This window comes from Argiope bruennichi, chromosome X1 (assembly GCF_947563725.1).
Source record: "Argiope bruennichi chromosome X1, qqArgBrue1.1, whole genome shotgun sequence".
Taxonomy (NCBI): Eukaryota; Metazoa; Arthropoda; class Arachnida; order Araneae; family Araneidae; genus Argiope; species Argiope bruennichi.
In genome coordinates, this window is record NC_079162.1 from 77,833,167 (window position 1) to 77,854,923 (window position 21,757).

At 27.8% G+C, this 21,757-nt stretch overlaps 2 protein-coding genes across 3 annotated transcripts in view; one reads left to right on the top strand and one right to left on the bottom strand.

Moving 5' to 3' along the window:
• The window catches only part of LOC129958362 (uncharacterized), a 64,535-nt gene extending 59,014 nt beyond the window's left edge, over positions 1-5,521 (top strand). The window contains exons 9-12 of one of the 2 annotated variants that reach the window (XM_056070794.1): positions 480-662; positions 748-858; positions 3,072-3,428; positions 5,109-5,521. In XM_056070794.1, coding sequence (XP_055926769.1) covers positions 480-662; positions 748-858; positions 3,072-3,428; positions 5,109-5,224 — 767 coding nt within the window. In that variant the 3' untranslated portion in view covers positions 5,225-5,521. The remainder of the gene's footprint in view (positions 1-479; positions 663-747; positions 859-3,071; positions 3,429-5,108) is intronic. The other variant, XM_056070796.1, reaches the window with a different exon arrangement.
• Positions 5,522-8,040: 2,519 nt separating this feature from the next.
• Positions 8,041-21,757, bottom strand: LOC129959448 (DNA oxidative demethylase ALKBH2-like). Its single transcript, XM_056072279.1, has 3 exons — positions 21,193-21,757; positions 14,011-14,155; positions 8,041-9,666 (listed from the first exon to the last, which is right to left on the bottom strand). The coding sequence occupies exons 1-3, from the start codon at positions 21,629-21,631 to the stop codon at positions 9,366-9,368; spliced, it is 885 nt and encodes a 294-aa protein (XP_055928254.1). The 5' UTR covers positions 21,632-21,757; the 3' UTR covers positions 8,041-9,365.

Consider the following 21,757-nt stretch of genomic DNA (forward strand, 5'->3'; position numbering starts at 1 on the left):
ATCCTCTGTTTTTCTTTCCAAGAATTCCATGAGGTTTAAACTCATACAGACGGTAGGTAAGTAAATAGGGGGCTATCCGCATATCCGCTATGGATTTGTTGGGTTTCTTTACCTTGGTTTAATGTTTGGTTAATTATTGCTTTATTTTGCTCATATGTTGTTTAGTTTTCATTATATACTCCAGAACTAAATTGACATTTTTCAACAACATAAAAAGTACAACTGTATGTATAAATGATAATAGATGCCATTTCAAATCACTTTTGCTCACTTAGGATAATTAATACTAATTCAGAGTATTATTGTTAACCTCATATCACTTAAAGCAATAAAATTTCAATCCTTCAAGGTTACATTATTGCAAAAGTATGATTTTTGTGACAAACAGAAACTATTGTTGGAAACGTTTCCCTTTGCAATAACTTCTAGCGAAAAAAAAAAAAAAAAACTATATTACAGTTAAATTTATATGTTTTCAGACTTTTGCTTCATCAAAGGACGTATTTTCATGAATGGTGAAATGATTCCAAAAGTAGATCCTTGTGAGTTGTGCCGTTGCTTTTATGGTCAAGAGCTTTGTCAGTTACAAAGATGTCCAACGCCACCTCCTAACTGCGTGCCTGAAAAGTTACCAGCTTTTTGCTGTCCTCGTTATACTTGTGGTAAATCAGGTTCATTTTTTCTTAGTTCAAATAGCATCTCTAGATCAATATAGATAAAAGCTATAAATTTCTTAAATTTTTTCAGCTGGAAATAGTTCAACATTTAAAGAGCAATCTCCTCCGTCTCAAAGGATAACAATTAATGGACCAGGAAGTTCACAGTTTCTTCATCCACTTATAAACCGTGAGGCAATTGGCAAGTATCATTTTCCATTTATTAATATTAGAAATTATAATTTCAAACTGTCTATATTAACATTCTAAGTGATACATAGTTACAAGAATAAATATTGTAAAGGACCTGTGCATCAGCATAAAAATAAAAAGACAGGAAAAATGAAAAAAATGTTTATTAACTTATTCTCTGGAACTATTGAATATGATTCGTCTTAATTTGTGGAATTTTTCCTAGCAATATCCAGAGCACAATGGATACTTGCTAAAGTGTCAGTGTCTCAGGATAGTAATATAAAAATTTGCAAGCAGTAATTGCATAGTTTTAAAGGGTGTAAAGAGTGGAATTGTGGTCGGTGCAATCTGTTGGACTCTTGAATGCCTTATAAGACATTGATTAATACGATAATGTCTGCCCAGTGAAAATTAACATGCTTTAAGTGTAAAACAAATGTTTAATTCCATATATGTGGCAGAGCATTTCACGATCTCTTTCGTAACAGATTCAAAGGTACATTCAGAAGCCATTACTTTTCACCAGCTATTAAGCAAATGTCATTCATGGTTGCTGAAATATCGGGACTAGCGACGACTGTGCAGAAGAGCTCGGATCAGATGAATGACACTGCACCAACAGATTATCACATTCTATGAAGGGTGAACTAGATTGTTTCTGAGGTCCACGTTCAGAGGTGTAGCGACGAAAAAGAGTATACATATCCTGGGCGCCATGATGACAAAAAGTTAAGAGCATTTAAATCATCTTTTGAAGTTAAATACGATGCTGGGGCTAAAAATAATACTATAACCTGGGTGCCATTTACCCTTTTTAAACCACTGATGATGGTAGAGGGGGGATTTATCCTATAATGTCCCGGACGCAATTGTTAATGCAGTGGTACTTATCATTGAGATATAGAAGCAATAGAACGACTACAGTGCCTTTTCTCTGAGCAGATCATTGACGTCAATACCCCTCAGACCTGGCTAGTGATCACTTGCATTGAACCTTTGATGATTAGAAAAAGTTTAGTGAGCCATGCATGTTTCATGTTGCTACGAACTTAAAATGGAGTTCGTGAGCGGCACAACCTCAAGAATTTGTCAACAAGGCAATGTGCACGCTGCTGTGAAAAGGGATTTCTTAATTTGAGTCTGGATTATCTGATAAGATTGAACCAATCATTGACAAGAATATTTGTGGACCATTTGTTTCTCTTGATAGTTGGATCAAAGTTAAGATGGGAAGTTTCAGGGTGAAAATACTCTGTGTCAGAGAATGGTTTGCGAAGTGTAACTTCATCATATGATTGGGCCAATTAGATCATCAGGCGTGAAACGTGTAATATATCCAGAATAAAATCGAAAGAACAGTTTTTGAAAATATTAAAAAGGTGCCATATGACTTTTGGCATCTCACTCTACAGTTTAAGCCTCAAAAGTGGGAACATCCATTAATGGATAACTCATGATGACCGCATTGACATTTAAAAACATTTAAATTTATGCTTTGATTAAAGAAGTAATAAAAAAAAAGTCATTACATTGGGCTGGATTATTATTTCCTCTCTGTTACACCAAAATTTATCATGAAGTATGATAATACCTGTCTTATGAAGTGTACATAAAATATTTCTTTCATGTTTAACTTCGGTTCACTTGTTTTAAAAAGTTATTAATTTGTTAATTTTAAAATTAAGAATAGGTAAAGCATTTCAGAATGAAACATTGAACTCGCAAATTTTATTTTTATGCCATTAAATTTTTATTATAAAAAATTATTGCCGAAAAACACAAATAAAAATCATCCCAAACTGCAAATCATATCTTCTTTAAACATTAAATATTTTTTTAAAAATCATTTATATCCACTTCCAGCTTTCGTTACTTACATATCACATTTACTATTGACTCAACATGAAAGAGAAAAAGAGAGAGAGAGAAAAAAAAAAGAGTCGGTTTTGAAAATACCCGAGTTTTATAGCATATAATAAAAACATGTTTTATAGTACTTCAAATAATAAGATGCCTTATATTTGTCCATTTTAGTTTTATAAATTCTTTATAATGCTTCCTAATGTAAGATACATAAATAGTGGCTTTTTCATTTTATAAACTGCATTAAAAGTCTTCTCGCACATCCATAATTTTTTAAACAACTGCCAAGTTCGTTTCAGGCTGCATGTGCTTCTACTATGCTTATTCATTAAGTTTCACTTGTTTTATATATAATAGGAATTCTACCTTCAGACAAACCTAAAATGACCAGTCAAAAGACTGAGGAGACCAAATTTGGAATTCGTGTCCGTCTACGACCAACCACGCCGATTCCAATTGCATCGACCCATGAACCAACAGCAGCAACACAGCAGTCTACAACTCCAACTAAAAAGCCAGAGTTGATACGAACACCAACAAAACCTACAAGTGAAGTCAAAATAATTACAACAAGCAAGAGACCAGACCTTATAAGAACTCCTGCAGCCATTCAGCATAGCAGAATATCCACTACGAAAGAACCAGGAATAACTCAGTCAACACAAAAAGTTCCTAATGCTCCTTTTGACCCTTGGGGTTTATTAAAAGTTTCAGGTAATACTAGAAATCTTCTTAAAAATCTTCCTAATCCTTTAATTATTAAAATATTCTTACTTCTAATGACTTTATTAAGCATTTTATTATTATAGTAACTATGTACACTCAAAAGCACAACTAAAAGAAGAAAGGGAAAATTTTTTTTTATTCATTTGATTGAGTGTTACAATTTAAAAAGGCAAAACCGTAAAAATACTACAGGAAATAATAATAATAATAGATTTGTTACACATTAAAATACACATGTTTTTTTTTTTTAATGTTTGTTCAACACAATGTTTGATGCAACTATTCATGAATTACTGGCTAGAGGTGAGAAATATACAAAACCCTGAGCAGAATGTGGAAAGGAATATCATATATATTTCTATACAGAACAAATATTAATAAAGTTTTATTTTAAAAATATCATTATTCATACAACAAATGTCTCTGACTTCCATACAAATTATATCTTTGATATTTTAACGGCCTTAAGCAATAAATCTTTATTTACAAAATCCTCAAAAGATAGATAGTTTTCAAATCACTATATAGCTGTTAGAAGATATCCGAACACTATTTTTGAATCTAGCATCATTAACAAAAATATTTTTTCATTCTTTAACATATGCAAAAGCAAAAAAGTGCCTTTCAAAACTTTACTTAACCATATAAGCGTTCTATTATTTTAATTTAGTTTGTAAGGAAGTAAATATAATTTTTTGCATGTAAAGAGATCTCCGAAATTTAAGTATTTTAAAAAATTATACATATTAACATGAAGCATGGAACAAGTCAGTACGACTGCTGTAATATCTTTGCGATGCCTTAATGTAAATAGCGTTTTAAAAAGTCTATAAAATCAAACGTAATTTATATATACAGTTCTTCTTATTTACATTCTCTTGAATAATATAGGAACACTAGGCGTGCGCATTCCATTATTATCAAGGAAATCATTCTCAATGCCATCGACTTCGGAACCGGAGGTTTCCAAATTCAAGACCAGATTCTACCGACGGACCGTCAAGTAGTGGTGGGTTTGGTACACGTTAAATCCAAAAAATCACTGGTGTGGTGCGGAAGTGTGGAGAGGGAGTGCCAGTTTAGATGTAATCCTCGTCATCCGACCACGGTTCAAAATTACGAAAGCCCTTCCAGAGTAGCCCTGGTTTTGCTTTAAAACGGAACAGCAACATAACAAACTAAACTAAATTCAATGTCATTGAACCCTGCTTTTCCTCGATTTTTTTTTGGGGGGGGAGGAGGGGTTCATTTCACTCACCTTCTGTCCTCAAAGTCAGCATCCTTCTCTTATATTTCTTTTGTTTCACGAAGAAACATTGGGGGTGACCGAAAATTCATTTTCTCTGGCCAGCCACTTAAGAGAGAGTATTTTTTCATTATCTTATCCTTATAACAAGGCTATTTTTCGGTAACAGAAACAAGTATTGCATTGTTTTACAAATTATTTTAATAAATAAAGCTTTCAATTACAAAATACTTAAATTGAGACATGAAGAACAAAAAATAAGTTTTTAAAAAATATTAATTGCACACTGTTTTATTTTATAATTACATAACATCCTTCCAGATATAAGATGGATTACTGATTATATACTATTAAATGAAAATACTTTTGAAAATTTCCTTTAAAACTACAGGAATGAACTAATTTATACTTTTCTTTTGAAGGTTGTAACATTTATGGAAAGTTCTTCAACATCAATGATCAAGTTGAAATTTTGAGCGGCCCATGCAGCCACTGCATTTGTACTACTAATGGAGTGGAATGTAATGATATCTGTTGACTTTTCTGAAAATGAAGCAAGGCGGGGGGCAAACTATTGTTTGAACTGAACAATCATTACTCCTCAAAATGTTTAACTCGGACGATTATTGATAATGTCTACTCTCATTTGTAAATTCTTATCACTTTTTCTTATCACATAATATCACAAAATAGACAAAGAATTTACACTGGGTAATGATAATTTCATGCAGCTCTTTCATTTATATGAGATGAGCATAACTTATTCATCTTATAAATCATTGTGAATATTTTTATGTATTTTCACACATTTTATGTCCTCATATTGTATATAATTTAAAATGATATAATGGTAACAGAGAATAAAAAAATTACAAAACAAAATAGTTTTTTTTTTTTTTTTGTACACACATACTTATCAGTACCAATATATAATTTTAAAATTCGAATAATTTCTTGATAAAAATTTTCAATACACAGCATGAAACTACATATAAATGTGAACTATCAACATAGCAATACTTAAAAAAAAAAAAAAAAATCCAAATTCGTTACATAAATTTGCAAAAATAATCATCTACTTAATTCAGATAAGCAATCCACTATAGTCCGGGAAAGAGCAGGATGGCAATAAGCAGAACGTGACAGTATCCCTAGTAAAAATGTCTACACATCATAAGACTATAGAATGAATTCTACATAATGAAGAAACTTTCGTTTTAGAGATACAACATTCTATAGAAAGTAGTTAATAGAAGTTAAAGTGCTTTTTTTTTCAAGTTTACCAACTATTTATATTAGTATTATAATAGTAACAGAATAATTTTCCCTGCTCTGTAAACTTTAGTTGTCACTGACTACTACTGCATCTGCAGTATTTTTTGTTATTCATCCATAACATCAACATTTTAAGTGTATGAAAGACATGGGAAAAGAATTTTGTCACAGAAAAACTGATGGATCGGAGGTCATTTCAACCATCTTATTTCACAATAGACAAATAACTTTGAATTTATCAATGATTAACGAGCATGACAATGTTATACTGAGGCCTCGAAGATAACTTACATCGTTTGCTGGACTTCTAAGTAGCTCTCAGTAAGAATTTCAGCAGTAATTAACAATGCAAGCACCACAAAAATGTAAATCAATTCACGAGATAAAGTTTCTTGACTGATCAATATGTTATCCAATATGAACCAATTTGTAGTAAAAATTTTGTGGTACCATGCATCATAAATTATATGACTAAAAATCCGATAGAAAAAATGCTGTTCTGTAATCGAATTTAGATGTCTATTGTATGAAATCGAGCTCCAAATCATGAAAAATGGTTTCTTCGATGGAAATTTGTATTTATGATTTAATCAACAAAAACAAGATAATAAAACATTTTTATATTTATTTTACTTTTATAAATTCTTACCTAAACCTTTGAAACAGTCTTAACCATGTTTTGTTACCAAATAAATAGTTACCTGATAATCATTCTTTTTTTCTTGCTATAGATATAAAGAAAAGCATATGCAGAACACATAACACTGAAGGAGTGTTAGGGAAACTAATTAAATATACAACAAAATCAATATGAATTTGTTTTTATACTTAATTTTCTTCATCACAGTGTATCACATTTTGAACACATCACATTCACACTATAGTGAATCATTTTGTAGACGCACTTTTGGTCTTTTGAATTTGAATGAAGTAATTTTTTCAGAAAGGTTTGACTGCATGCGATTAAATATTTCTAAGCCAATACAATAGTTGAATTCTTATTTCTGATTCACTCATAAATTGATGCTTCTAATAATTTCTGTTCAGTGCATCAAACTGAATTTATAAATTTTGTCTTTGCATTTCAAAAACTCTTAAATCTATCATAATATAAATAAGTACAATTGCACCCTTTATGAAAGGAAGTTATTGCAAAAATACTCGTAAGATGCCTTAATAAAACAGTTTTTAGAAATCAAGTTTCACAAGATTTTCTACACTTCTTCGTTTATATATACATGTAGTGATATCTCTTAATCTAATTTAAATTATAATTAATTTCCTAATTTTTATCTTAATTTAGCTCATATTAACTTCACTCTAAAATGTTCTTATTTCCTAATCCAATTCCTACTTTTTATTTAAATTCTGCATGTGCTCTATAAAACAGCTAATCTTGGCATTTTCTCACTCTCCAAGTGAAGAGATAAAAATCCTTAAAGCTTACAACATTTTTTTCAAAGATACTTAAGATTTCCTAAATCTACTCGTGTCAAAGAAATCCCTATCAAAATCTCATAATAAAATCATCAAAGGGAAAAATTTTGGTATCTTCTACTTTTGGGTCGAAATGTAGACTGACATATTGATGCATTGTTTATTTGTATGAAAATTATGTCTCTCGTGATGAAACAAATCGAAATACAATTTCAATAGTTTCTTCTATTCAGCCACACAACTACTAAATTATGTTTACATACATATATATTCTGTAAATAAATGATAATTGTAAAATATTTTATATGTATTTTGCAACTGAATGACACTGAATTGGTTAACCAATAATCAATGTTATCACATTGAAAAACAATGTAGTAAATTTTCATTTCAACACTATAATTAATTTTTACCTTTACCATCTTAACTAGAAAAAAGAGGTTAATAGATATTTATGGAACATAGACTGTGTTCTTCATGAATATTTCAACATTTTACATGGAAAAGGAAATTAATAAAATAATTACTTTTTGATTTATTAAATCAAAAATATTACATACAAAAGAGGAAATTAAAATCAAAAACACTCGCTGGTTTTCATTATTTTCGATGTAAATAAGAAATAATTGCAAAAGGAAAACGAACTTTTCAAAAATCAATTTAATTAAAGCAAAAGTATGATTAGCAGAAAATGTTTCATGTACTTAGAACAACCAGAAACTAATAATAACTGTGATAAATGAATTTTAAACAACTTGATGAACCTTGGTTGTTAATATTACTTATAATTTGTAATAAAAAATATTGAGTATACAGTTTAAGCTCATTTTTGAATATATCTATTTTGAAAAATTTCAAATTCACTTTTTGAAGTTTAAAGTAAGAGGTGCAAAAATGTTTAATGCATTTTTAACTTAAAACTTATTACCACATCATTTGTAAATATATCATTAACCAATCTTTTCAACGACTTTAACATCATGAAGGGAAAAAAAAAAAAGATCCACTACATTGTTAAAAACCTTAACTAGAAAGATTCTTCATAAATTTGCAAATCTGTAGAATAAAGTTTTTCAAAAATCAAAACTCTAAAACAAGAAATTCACATGAATGTCAAATTTGAAAAGAGGAGGGGTAATGCTTACAATTTCTAAAAAGACTTGAGTAAGTTTGCAATAAGTCTGCAAAATAAAAAATATATAAAAATACAAACAATTTCAAATTAATTTAAATGGCAATCGTATTAATAATTATAAAAAATCTTTTAAAAAATTTAAAAACAGTTCTGAGTTTCCAGTAAACACTGCAAAACCTTAAAGTTCTAATGAAAAGAACAAGCACTTCCAAATGCTCTAAATTTACTGTTCTTTACAATAAAAGCTCTTTTTTATATTAGATATGTAAATTTTAGCACAATACTTTAAATTCAAAATTCTGATACATATCAAATTGCATTCTACAAAATAATGTTTCTGATTAATAATGATTTTAAAATCATGCACATTTATTAGATGATCTATATTTCTACTAGGCATGAGAAATTTTAAAAAACGCTTAGTAGTACAACAGTTTTAGAACCTTTGTTTTAACTTTAAAGAAAACATTTTTATTAGATCTCAATTTTTCACGGCTTGAAAAAAAGTTTGTGATCTGCAGTTGCCCAGAATTGCCACAATTTACTAAATCTATAAGACATATCACAAACACATTCAATTTATACAAAGTTTAATTAAATCATTAGTAAAAATATGAAAAAATAAAAATAAAAAATAACGAAATAAAAATAAAAGCACATTCAATTTCTTTCTCATTTTATAAAAACTTCCTTTACTTCATATAACAACCAATCTAATTTAATTATTTTTTGATAACTACAGATAAACATTTCAATCTCTCAACAGCTTCGCATAAAATGATTTTCTTGCAAAAATATATTGCCTCCAGTTTAAAAGTACATTTAATAATCACTATGATTTAATCATCTTTCTGAAAGTTAAATTGACACGCACACCAAACACATTTTTTCTAGATGGAAGACTGTGATACCAAAACCGATTAGTAGGGAATTCCATCAACAACAAGCTACCAGGGTGCAAATCTATTTTCTTTTTTTGAATATTCGATTTAGCGTTTTTTCCTCGGGTATCCATATGCCTAAAGATAAATTCTCTAACTGCTCCAAATGATAACGATGCAATTGGTGTATGAGGATCAAGTTCCTTCTCATCATCTCGATGCTCACCCATATGATCAGAACCATCTTTATACCTAAAATTATGCATAAATTTTTATGTAATAAATATTCATATAGGTTACAAAACTGAAAGAAAGCAATATTCAAAAATCAAATAAAAAATATTTAAATATAACATATTAAATTTCACTTCACGATTTTATATTTAATCACTTGCAAAAAGATTGAATACACAGAACATCAATTAAATGACTTCAATGTTGCATGCAGAAAATAGCTGCAGGAGATAGTTTTCAGATTGTTACTAACCCAAAAAAATCAGAACAAATGCTAAATTATAAAGAAATTTTATAAAACTAAGCATTCTGAATTCTGAATGTCCTGTAAACATTAACATTTTCATAGTGGAATTTTGAAGAAAAATAAACTTTCCTGGTTCTTATATATTATTTCATAAAAGCATTATGCAATATAACACTGCAAAGAAATACACAATTATTCATTTTATTTTTATTTAATTCATTTGAATACTCCCCACTAGACAAAAACAGTTATCAAGTGAAAAAAATACAAGTGTAAATTTTTGAAATACAAAAATTTTACTAAAAACATTTTCAAATTAAATGTAACAAATTATTAAAAAATGTATATATGTAAATAATATTTTCAATATTAAAAAAATTAAAATAATCTATTTCCCCATTGAAGAAGAAAAATTACGAGTTAAAAAAAGTACATGATTTTTAAAGTCTGTGCATTGGTATATAAGTCGAAAAACATTCCAAAATAGTTAAATGAACATAAAATATCAGTTTTTGCAAGAGGTTGGTTATATTCAGAGCTAAGTTATGTTAACTGCTAACAATAAACTGAAATAAATTAGATTGTAATATTTGAATATATACATTAGATGTTCTCTGATTGTGGAGAAGGTAATTTCAATAATGTATATACTCAAAAAACCCAACCAATTGCATAACTTCTTTTAACCTGAATAAATATGTACATTTCATAAATATCAATACAAGAATAATTATGGAAAAAAGGTAATTAAGACTACATTCCTTTTTACTAAATATGATAATCTGAAACATAAATGCAAATGAATAAAATGAAGTATCAAAAATAATGCAAACTTGTTTAAATATAATTTTGAGTAAATGAAAAATCAAATATAAGTTTCATACTTTGAAACTATGTATACCTGATACAGTTGAATGTGCTAAAAAGGAGTGCTTGTTTTAAAAATATTGAAAAAATGGAAGAAATGTTGTATAGAAAAAAGAAAACCTTAAAGAATATAAATGCTTTTATTCACTTTGGTTTGGACTGGTTTCAAATTAAAATAGTAGCAATGCAACAGGTGAAAAATTCATTTTATGTGCCCATATTATGTTAATAAACATAACCTCTTATATCCAGAATTTTTCCACATTTCTCTAATTTTAATTATTTAGTAATTTACAAGATGCAAAAAGTCTACAAAAATATCAGAGCTAAGCAAAGCATATAAGAATACTGAAGAATTTTTTTTAACTTCACTTTAATAAATATTAAATATTCAAAAAAAAAAAAAATCTGGAAGACAAAACAAGAAATACCATTTCCTATATTCCATCTAATATCTTATATAAAAATTCAAACAAAGAATTCTTTGAAAACTGATCATGATTTATTTACATGTTAATTATGCATGAACTTTACAATTATTTAAAACACTGACTACGTCAAAGTAATAGTAAATAGCTTTAAGGTGGAGCAAGCTTTTATTTATTTTTATTTTTTTATGTTTTTTTACTTCCTTCCAGTTACATTCTATTTTTATTAGCTCAAGTATATTTATTGCATTCAAAAACCTGCATATGAACAAAAAACAGTGTTTCAAGTTTCCTACTTAATTATAAATCGTCTCTTCATTTCCAGACTAATTTAACAAAATATATTATTGAGCTATCCTAAATCAATTCCACATTACAATCAAACAAGGTGAAATCATAGTCCTTTTTGCAATATATTTAGACATTCTAACATCACCAATCAAAAAGTTTTCTTTCCTCTTTGAATGTGTTGAAGAAAGATAATTCTCCAAAACAATGGTGATCAGCAAAGAAAGAAAATTCTTATGAAGCAAAAACGAAGGAAGTTCTAGATTTTGAAATATGTTGTAACAACTGATCCACTTTGACTGATCTGAGTGAGTCATGTCCGACTCATGACAGAATCCTTTATTTTCTTGAAAATTCTACACATGCATGTCTGCATAATCTTCCCCAACAATTGTAAAAAAACTTTACTTTTTATTTTTACTTCTTTCCTTGCAAGTGATTTTTTTTTATTTTTAAATTATTGATTACATGAGCTGAAAGAGAACTGCTAATTCCCTGAAATAACAATCACTCACTTTTAATAGGGTTGAATTACTCATTATTTTAATCAAGCAAAAGAACTATTTAAAAACTTTAAGCCCTTTTTGCAGAGTAGACCAAAAAAATTCTGAGATGTTCATGGTATCATGTAAGAAACTTAGATTTTCGTAATTTTCTGTAAAAAAAAAAAAAAAAGACAGAGCAATAATTTGATATAAAAAATTTGAACAATAGCCTGAAAAATAAAGCATGCATATTACTTTGATAGGTTAACTGAAGAACACCATGGAAGTTACTAATTTATTTTTCATATTACGTTAAATACTTCCATATTATGTTAATAGTTTCCATACTTTCAACTAAAACCTACATTACGGGAAAAATCCACACATCATCATAAAAAAACAATCGAAGATTTGAAATATAGCTTTATTCATAAACAACAAAATAAACAGTAAAAAGTAGGTTTAGAGAATCTTGTTTATTTTTGATGAACATATTGTGCTGTTACGGGGGAAAAAGGAGCCAGCCAACTTTAAACTGGCATCATTCATTATAATCATTAAAAATAATCATAAAAAAGGTGTCATTTGAAAAAGTTTAGAGTACTCTAAACGATTCTAAATTAAAAATTTCGTTAGGGGCCGTGTATATATTGAAATAGGTGCAAACTTCAGAATTTCCAATGGCATCATCAATTTTTCTCATCAGATTTTAAAACGATATCAAAACTTATTCCCAGAAACCAAGTTTTATTGTAGGCCAATTCATCTCGAAATTGTGAGCTAACAAAATTTTGACTTTCAAACATTAAAATTAAATTTTGAACTTTTATCCATATCTTAACAACTTATAAAGTTAATGACCTGAACTCTTTATTATGAAAATATAAGGTATTCTACACATTCAGAATACATATTTAACACAAAAAGTGATTTTTAATATAAGAAAAAAATTCCAAAATTAGAGTTAAAATTTTTTTAATTGCAACATACTTAAATTTTAGCATAAATTGAAGGACAAGACTATTTTATGGAGTCATGCAAAATTTTGGCTTGTTCCTAAGAATAGTTTACCTGTTATATTAAGTTTTCTCTATTGCTCCAAAAAGATGCATTTAGGGGCGCAATCACAAATTTCAAAATACCGACAGCTTTTTATTTGGCACTGAAATGCTGCTGATGATACATTCCTTGAAACAAACGTCATTTTCTGCATTGTTGTAATATAAAAATGTATTTAAAAAATCATCAGTGGCAAAAAAAAAAATATGAAATCAAAGTTTTAAAAAAATCCATTGCCATATTATTTTATAGACAGTCACCACTTTTAAAGGTGCAGAATAGTCTCTGTCCTTGTAGTAAGCAATAATGTTTACTCGTCCGCTCAAATAATGTGACTTACAGAATATAACAAATTCCAGAAAACTGAGAATTTTATTTTGTAATTATTACTTTGCATGATTTAACTATTTAATTTTACAAACATTTTATTATTATTTATTATTAACAATTATTTCTCATAAACTCCATATCTTCTAACAAGAAAAGGGCCATTAGTGTACAATTATTAAAGAACGTAATTTTATGGAAATTACAATTACAATTTTATGGAAAGATTCTGAATTTTCATAAGAATATTGATAAATGCTTTAAAGTCATTTGAGTAAATTCAAAAGAATATAAAAACGCCGAATTAGTTTTAATAACAACAAAATAATTTACACATTTACAGATATAACTGAAAATGCGATTTTTTTAATTCCTAAAAACAGAATAAATATTTCAGTTCAAGATACTTTAATTTAAAACTTTCAGAAGATGCCTATTAACTTTAAACAGTAAATTCTAACAAGATGAAATAGATTATTCAAATTAAATACAAATCAAAATTTTAAAGTTCAAAACTATTACATTTCTAACACCATGCAGAATATTTTTTTTAATTTTTAATTACGGCATCTTAAAGCAGAAAAATGAGAATATTTACAAATAATAATTTTATTTTTATTTTTAGAGGTAAAGTGAAAAAAGCATTTGAAATAAAACATACCTATTTACAAGCACAAAATTAAATGAATAACCAACAACAGATTCCACACATTTTTTTAATTCAAAAATAATGGGACAAGTTTCCCATGGTTTAGATGGAAGGCAATTGCCAGAAAATTTGTATGATAAACCATCATCTCCAAAAGCTACCTGAAAGAAGAAATTGGAAGATTTAATTAAAATCTGACAGAAGATAATACTAAAGGGACAAAAGTCATGGGACTTCCTTTTCCTAGGTTAAATGCAGCAACTACCTGTGGCATGGTCTCTAAAAGTCGTCTGGAAGTCCCCCTGCATAAATATTGAGCCATACTGCCTCTATAGTCCAGAATTGAGAAAGTACTGCTGGAGCAGAATTTTGTGCACGAACTGACCTCTCGATTATGTCCCATAAATGTACAATGAGATTCATGTCGGGCGATCTAGGTGACCAAATCATTCGTTGGAACTTTCCAGAATTTTCTTCACATCAATTACGAACTGTTGTGGCAAGGTGATATGATGCACTGTCCTCCGTAAAAATATCATCGTTGTTTGGGTACATAAAGTCCAGGAATGGCTGCAAGTGGTCTCCAAGTAACTGAGCATAACTATTTTCAACCAAAGATCGGTTGGGCTATTCCCAGTCCATTCTATGTAAAAACATTCCACACCATTGTGAGGCCAACATCAGCTTGCAAATTGCCTTGTTAACGACTTGGGTCCGTGGCTTCGTGGGACTGCGCCACGTGCCTGTTAACAATGACAATTCTACGCACATGTCGCTGGTCTCGTCATTAAGTGCAGGCAGTCGGCCACTGCATTGTCCATGGTGAGAGGTATGGCTAAAATTAGGTATTATCTGCACACTCTAAACACTGTAGATCTCAGAATGTTGAATTCCCTAATAATTTCCGAAATGGAATGCCCTCTACATTTAGCTTCAGCAAGCATTTCGCATTCAAGTCTGTTAATTCGTTGTGTGGCCATAATAACGTCAGAAACCTTTTCATATGAATACAAATGAAAGCCCTGCCAATGCACTGCCCATTTATACATTTTGTACGGGAAACTACTGCTATCTGTATATATACATATTGCTATCCCATGACTTTTGTCCCCTCAGTGTATAAATATAAATTAAGCTACATATTTACAAACACAAATAATGACATAGTTTTATTTCCTTTAAAGAAATTACTCACTAAAAATAGAAATAAATAGATTTCTGAAGTTTCATTTTCATACAGAAAATGAATTTTCATTTCTAGCACATCTGTTTGCACAGTACTTGTTAGTAGGGTAGCTCATGAAGTTTTGAAATTTAAACATAAATAATATACATATATATAAAAAAAAATAAACAGTGCTATTTGCATAATATCCCATGCTATAATATAAAGATGCTTTTGGAAGAATATATAAAAACTATTTCAAAGAAATAACAATAGAGTTTAAAATCTAATTATAACTCTGCATTTCAATAAAATTAAAAATCAGAAAACCCAATAAAATCATGCAAAATGTTTTTAAAAAGAAAATTCTCGTTATAGACATTATTCTCTACTTCTGTTTATATATGGGTATCTAAGTTTAACAGATAACCAGAATATAATTTATAATTTTATATGCAGATCATCTAATCTTGTCATCTATGGATAAAGTCTGTTCAGTAACAAACAAAAGATAAATAGTTGCTATGACACATTTGAAATTTTATTTATTTTATGTATCAGTATAAGTCTAGCAGATGAAGCAGAATGAAACATTTAAAAAAATACTTAAATTGAAAACTTAGACTTTTAAAAGGGAATTTCACAAATCGTATTTCACTCAAATTTGAATGATTTATATAATTATTTTACAATGCATAGCCAATAACAGAAATAAATAGACTTGTTGCAATCCAATTTTAAATTATGTTAATTTACAAAAGTCATTTAGAATTCATTATAATCATTAAGGAAAGGATAACAGGAACTCTACTGGTATAGAATAAATATTATAACTGTGACATAATGAGACATTTATTAATAATATATTGAATTCTCAATACAAGGAAAATGCTGTACTTATACAAGTAACCTGACAATGACAATACACTGGAAAGTAGATTTCATCTAAGCAGCACAAATTTAAAGCAGCTATTTTTATTTTAACTAAGTAATTTTAAGCAATGAGAAACGAGGTATTAAAATATAAGAAACTATACTATTAAATTATGTTATTGAAACTTTGAAATCTAAATAACATTTCACAACATAAGGTTTGAACTTAAGGTATAGAAATAAATATAAGCTATTATGCCATCCACGTTAGCTTTTTTCCTTAACTTGGTGTGCGCAATGTTTTAACAGCCCAAGCTATAAAAAATTTATCTGCACTCTTCTCCCCATAACCATTGTTAGGTCCATCAGTGGCTACCTTTAAATCATATTCTATATGCCAGGTATGAAAATGGCAAATTTTATATTTGAATATTTTTGTCATTTGTAGAACAGTTTGGGATATGCTGACACCCCACACATACTCTAGTGTATCATTATATCTCAAACTTATTTTTCAGTGTGAACCCTGATGTATTTACACTAGCCAGTCTCTTCCTCTTTATGGTATGATGAAGAAATGAAAAGACTTTAAAAATTGTTAGAGGAAGTTTTATTAGACAAAGATTCTATAGCAGAAGAATTAGGAGATTCAGATAATGAATATATATTTAGTGATCACCAATCTGAAGAGTGCACTTCATCAAAATATGACACATGACAGTTTTCACTTTCAAATATTACTGTTATACATTCAAGGATCTTATTATTGACAAACCCTCACCAGAGATGTTCAGGAAGAAGTATTTCTTGAAGGATTTGGCCTTTTTATTTTTAGATCCTCATTTGAAATCGCAACAGGAACAGATGTTATAAAATGAATATACTCTTGATAAGTCGCCAACAAAGAAAAGAACATTATGCTATTGGAGATCATACATGTGCCCAAAAGAAAAGGAGACTATATCAAACACTATATACATGAATTTTGAAATAAACTTATGCCATGTTTTATATGACATAAACTGTAAAATGTCAAATGCTCTTTAAATATATCCTTGTATACCCAAATTATTTTCAAAATTAGTTACATAATTCATTTCTCATTTTAAAAAATGCATAATTAGAATTATAATTGCATTTATAAATAAAAATAAGCAATTCTTTTAGAAATCAATGATTCCATGCCTTCTTAAATAAAGCGAGTACTTTTAATTTATTTATTATTAATCATTAATAAGGAAGAACTGGGAGGAAGAGGACAGATTTCACACACAAATAAAAAATTAATTTACTAGTTTAGCGAATTAAAGAATGTAGTTTACAAAAAATCTAACAGTATATTCTTTAATTTAATTTTTTAAAAATAAAAGAACAGCAGAATACAATTAGCTTTTATTTGCATAGTAAAAAATTGTAATATCACCCCTCACCTCCTTTATATGGGGAAAGTATGGGACACATGTAAGGGAGGAATGGTACAAAGTTTGAAAAAATAAAATTAATAAATATTGTATTTTGATGTTCTTTTCATTTAAAAATTTATGATTTTGGATATGCCAAACAAGAGCTGATTTTGAAATCTTCATTGGTACTAGCACATCTAGAAAACTTTTCTTTTACAATTATTTACACTGATTGCAATATATTATTTAATATATTTTTCTCTTCATGGATACTTACTTTATTCTTCCCTATTCGTAGTGTTTTTGTATAAAAAATATAAAATTACTAATTATTTTTAATTTAGAGTGAAAAAAGCTTTAATAAATATCTCATAATTTTGCTTCATTTTTTTCATTGATTGATATTTATTATATTGCTTATTAATTTATTATATTTACAGTAGAATTTCCCTTAACTGAAATTAAGTGGTAATGTATACTAATATATTTTAATAAATTTAAAATCATCAACTTTCTATTGATGATCAACTTACTATTAAAATGATCAACTTACAATTACTACATCCCAACAACAAATTTTATTAAACAACATTAAGAAATTTTTTTTAAAAAACTTCAATCATTAGCATGTTCAGTTATTTAGAAAATGTATTGAAATATAATCGAACATGTCCCATTCCTCCCACTGTAGAATTTTCTTTTTAAATGCATATCACATAAAGCTTGCTACGTCTGTAAACGCTTCTTTGAGTTTATAATGCATCAAAAAAAAATTTTTTATTTTAAAAATAATAAAATTGAAAAAATTATTGAAAAATAAAAATTTGAACTTACTTCTGAGGCATAAAAATCAGGTTTTATGCTTTAAACTCAAATAATATTATAGCTAGTGCAACAATTATAACGAAACAAAGAGCTATAGCCAGAATCTAGAAATAGATCCTAATTTTATTTAGGCATAAATACATCTGTTCCATTCCTCCTAGCTCTCCTCTAATTATTTTTAAGTTACTTCACACAATAAATATGGCAATTGTATGCTGAGATATAATTGTAAAAATGTTTCTGTTTTATTTCATTAAATTGTTTTGGGTGTGCTGACACTCCATGTGCATTCTCATATCACACTGCATCCTCTTGGGTTAATTTAATTTTTGGAACTTATATCAGCAATTTTTTAAGTAATTTTAAATTGTATGCTGAGATATAATTGTAAAAATGTTTCTGTTTTATTTCATTAAATTGTTTTGGGTGTGCTGACACTCCATGTGCATTCTCATATCACACTGCATCCTCTTGGGTTAATTTAATTTTGGAACTTATATCAGCAATTTTTTAAGTAATTTTAAATTAAATCGTTTACATATTTTAAATAGTTAAGGAAAACCCATAATTAAATTCATATTTACCTCAACAATTTCACTTATTTTCAACAGCAGAATTTTTTAAATAATGAATCAAAATATATCCCGATACTGAATTTATAATTTCTTGAAATGTTGTAAATATTATCCATGAAATATTTTTGACAGAGGAAAATTACTCAACTAAAACAATGGAATAATATCAACTACATTATACAATACATCTGGTAATGAATTATATCCTTAATGATATTGCCATTGATATTTAAATGCACAACATAATGGTTATTTAATTTTATTAAAAAAGTGGAGTCACTCAACATTTTCCCTGTATTCTTATTAATTTAAATGACAGTTTAGCTACATTAAAATCAATTATCATATGAAGAACTTCATATCATCCTGTCAGATCAGTTTTATATTTGAAACAATGTATATAAATTTCATAGAATTTCTCAATTCATGATGGTTTTTTTAAGCTTCTTGCTAGTGCTCAATCTGCAGAGGAATAGAAAAAAAGTTGGAATCTGAAGCAAAATTCTAAACTTAATGAATAAAATAACCAAATGAGAAAAAAAAATTAGTAAAAAAAAAACATTCTGCGAGTAAAATCTTCCAATAATCTTGAATTCATTAATTTTACATCTGTTTATTGATTTTCAAGTTCCTTTTTACTACAACAATACAATGATAAATATTTTGATGGCTTAAATATTACAAGATAATGAAAGGAATGCATGATCAGAAAATAATTTAAAGTAAACATAAATATGAAGAAACAGAATTATAAAGTGAAAAGAATCATGCAATTAAAAATAATTATAATCATGAAATTATAAGCAAGAAATCTCAGCTCTTTACACAACTTGCACTCAATTCTATATAATATATGTAACACACAAAATTGCATATTTAAAAAAAAAAAAAAAAATAGTATGACTTATAAAAATAATTCTTCCAAGAATATTTATTTAATGCAATAAGATATAATCATTTTTACTTCTTAAATTTAATTTTCCTGCAAGATATTCAAAAAAAATAATAATAACTTATTTCAAAAGAATTTATAAATGTGCTATCCATTATCCAGTTCAAACTGAAATCGCTACCAGCTATTAGAAAAGAAGAATAATGAATAAATATAAGATGTATTTGCTATACCAGCGATTAGTGATGCAGTCATTCACAATTTTCTATATATACTACCCAAATTTAAAGCTGCCCATCATTGAAATATTTACTAAATTTCATTATTTTAAAAATATTCAAAAAGAAAAAGATACATTTCATTAACAATAATTAAATTTGTATAACTGCAAAACAATGCTTTAAGTGGATCGATTATTTCCGATTCATGTTATAATCTTAAAATTATTTAAATTAATTTTTGATATAAAATTAACATTCATTAATTTGCTTAGCCAAATTTGACTTATGTTCTTTACTTTCCACTTGACTGAATAAGAGCCAAGACAAGAATAACTTTCTCAGTTCAAGATTTTACAGCAAAAAACTTAATTATACTTTGCACTATTAAAAGTACTTCTTTATTATTAAATTACTGAATAAAATAATGATTAAATATGTTATGAGCATAATTATGAAACAAGATGCTTTCAACCTAAAGCTGGAACTTTAAGCATTATTAGAATAAATTATTGTGGTTAATGTAATGAAATCATAACATGAATGACAATTAAAAAAAAAGAAGAGATTGGAATTCCTTATAACAAATACACATGAACTATTAACGTATCAACATTTTATAAAATTTCAAATACCATGAATAAAACAATTCAATTTAATCAAATCGTGATTAACAAAATCATTAAAATCTCTCCTTCTCTCTTTATATATATACAAATTAAGAGCATATGATGTCCAGCCATGACCTGATATCCATCTTTCTTCAAAGATAAGTTTTAGCTCTTCAGAAAAATAAATCAGACAAATTACTTGAGACAAATCATGGTTTTTTTGTCTTGCATCTTGGCAAAATATAAATGATATATAATAGCACCTATTTATTATTGTCAGCTATTTTGTTTTATAATAATACTTTTTTTTTCTATACAGGAAGACATAACTAAAACAAGCAAGGTTAGTTAAAGAAATTGAGTGAGAATATGGCGAAAATTAAGACATGTTTTAGTTTTGCAATGATTTTTAAAAAGTATTTCAACAATGATTTTAGTAGGATAAAAAAAACTATACCAATTTAAATTAAATCAATCATAAAATATTAATTAAAGCTATATATATGATAAAAGTAAAAAGCATTCACAATACTAATTATGTTCTCACACATACAGTTTAGACCTTATACTTTAAATTACAATACTATAAACTTTTAAATTGTAATGCTTATAGTAAAGTTTTTGATTTATACCTACTTGCTTGCGTGGAATTTCATGCCACTTCCCATAAACCCTAACCTTTAACAAATCTCCGCTATAATATTCTACTTCTTTTTCAAGTCTAGTCATTATATGTTTTGATGACGATCTAGAAAAAATTTCTGCATACCTTAACTTCAAGTTTTCACCAGTTATAATTCGCCAATTGAAATTGATTATTTCTAGTCTTTGGTTTTCACAGGAATCGCTATTTTCATCTTTAGTAGTTATATTTTTGGAATCAAAAGATAAAGCGTTTGAGTAATTGGAAGAATTCCGGTTCAAATTTTCCAATTTTTCAGAGTTTTCGCAATTCTTTTCATTTTTGATAGGATTTGTTTCAGAACATGAAAGATCATAATTTTTTTTAAACTTCTTTGCAAGATGTGTATTGAAATCAGAACTAGTTTCAGGTTTCAAAACTGAACTCATTGTATTTTATTCAACTGTTATTTCAAAAATAATATTTCTATGTAGAGTAGCTTTACTCCAACAAAATAAAGTGTGAGATAACAAGTTGAAGAAATGTAGCAATAAAGAACGTTATCTCCAATTCAA

Bases quoted from the DNA above. Each gene is read 5' to 3' on its own strand.
- LOC129959448 (XM_056072279.1), bottom strand. From the start codon at position 21,631: ATGAGTTCAGTTTTGAAACCTGAAACTAGTTCTGATTTCAATACACAT. The intron at 14,156-21,192 runs GTATAAATCAAA...TCTTTCAGGTAG, and splicing joins AATTCCACGCAAGCAAGTAG to CTTTTGGAGATGATGGTTTA. The intron at 9,667-14,010 runs GTATGTTTTATT...GCATAATTTTAG, and splicing joins AATTTTGTGCTTGTAAATAG to GTATAAAGATGGTTCTGATC.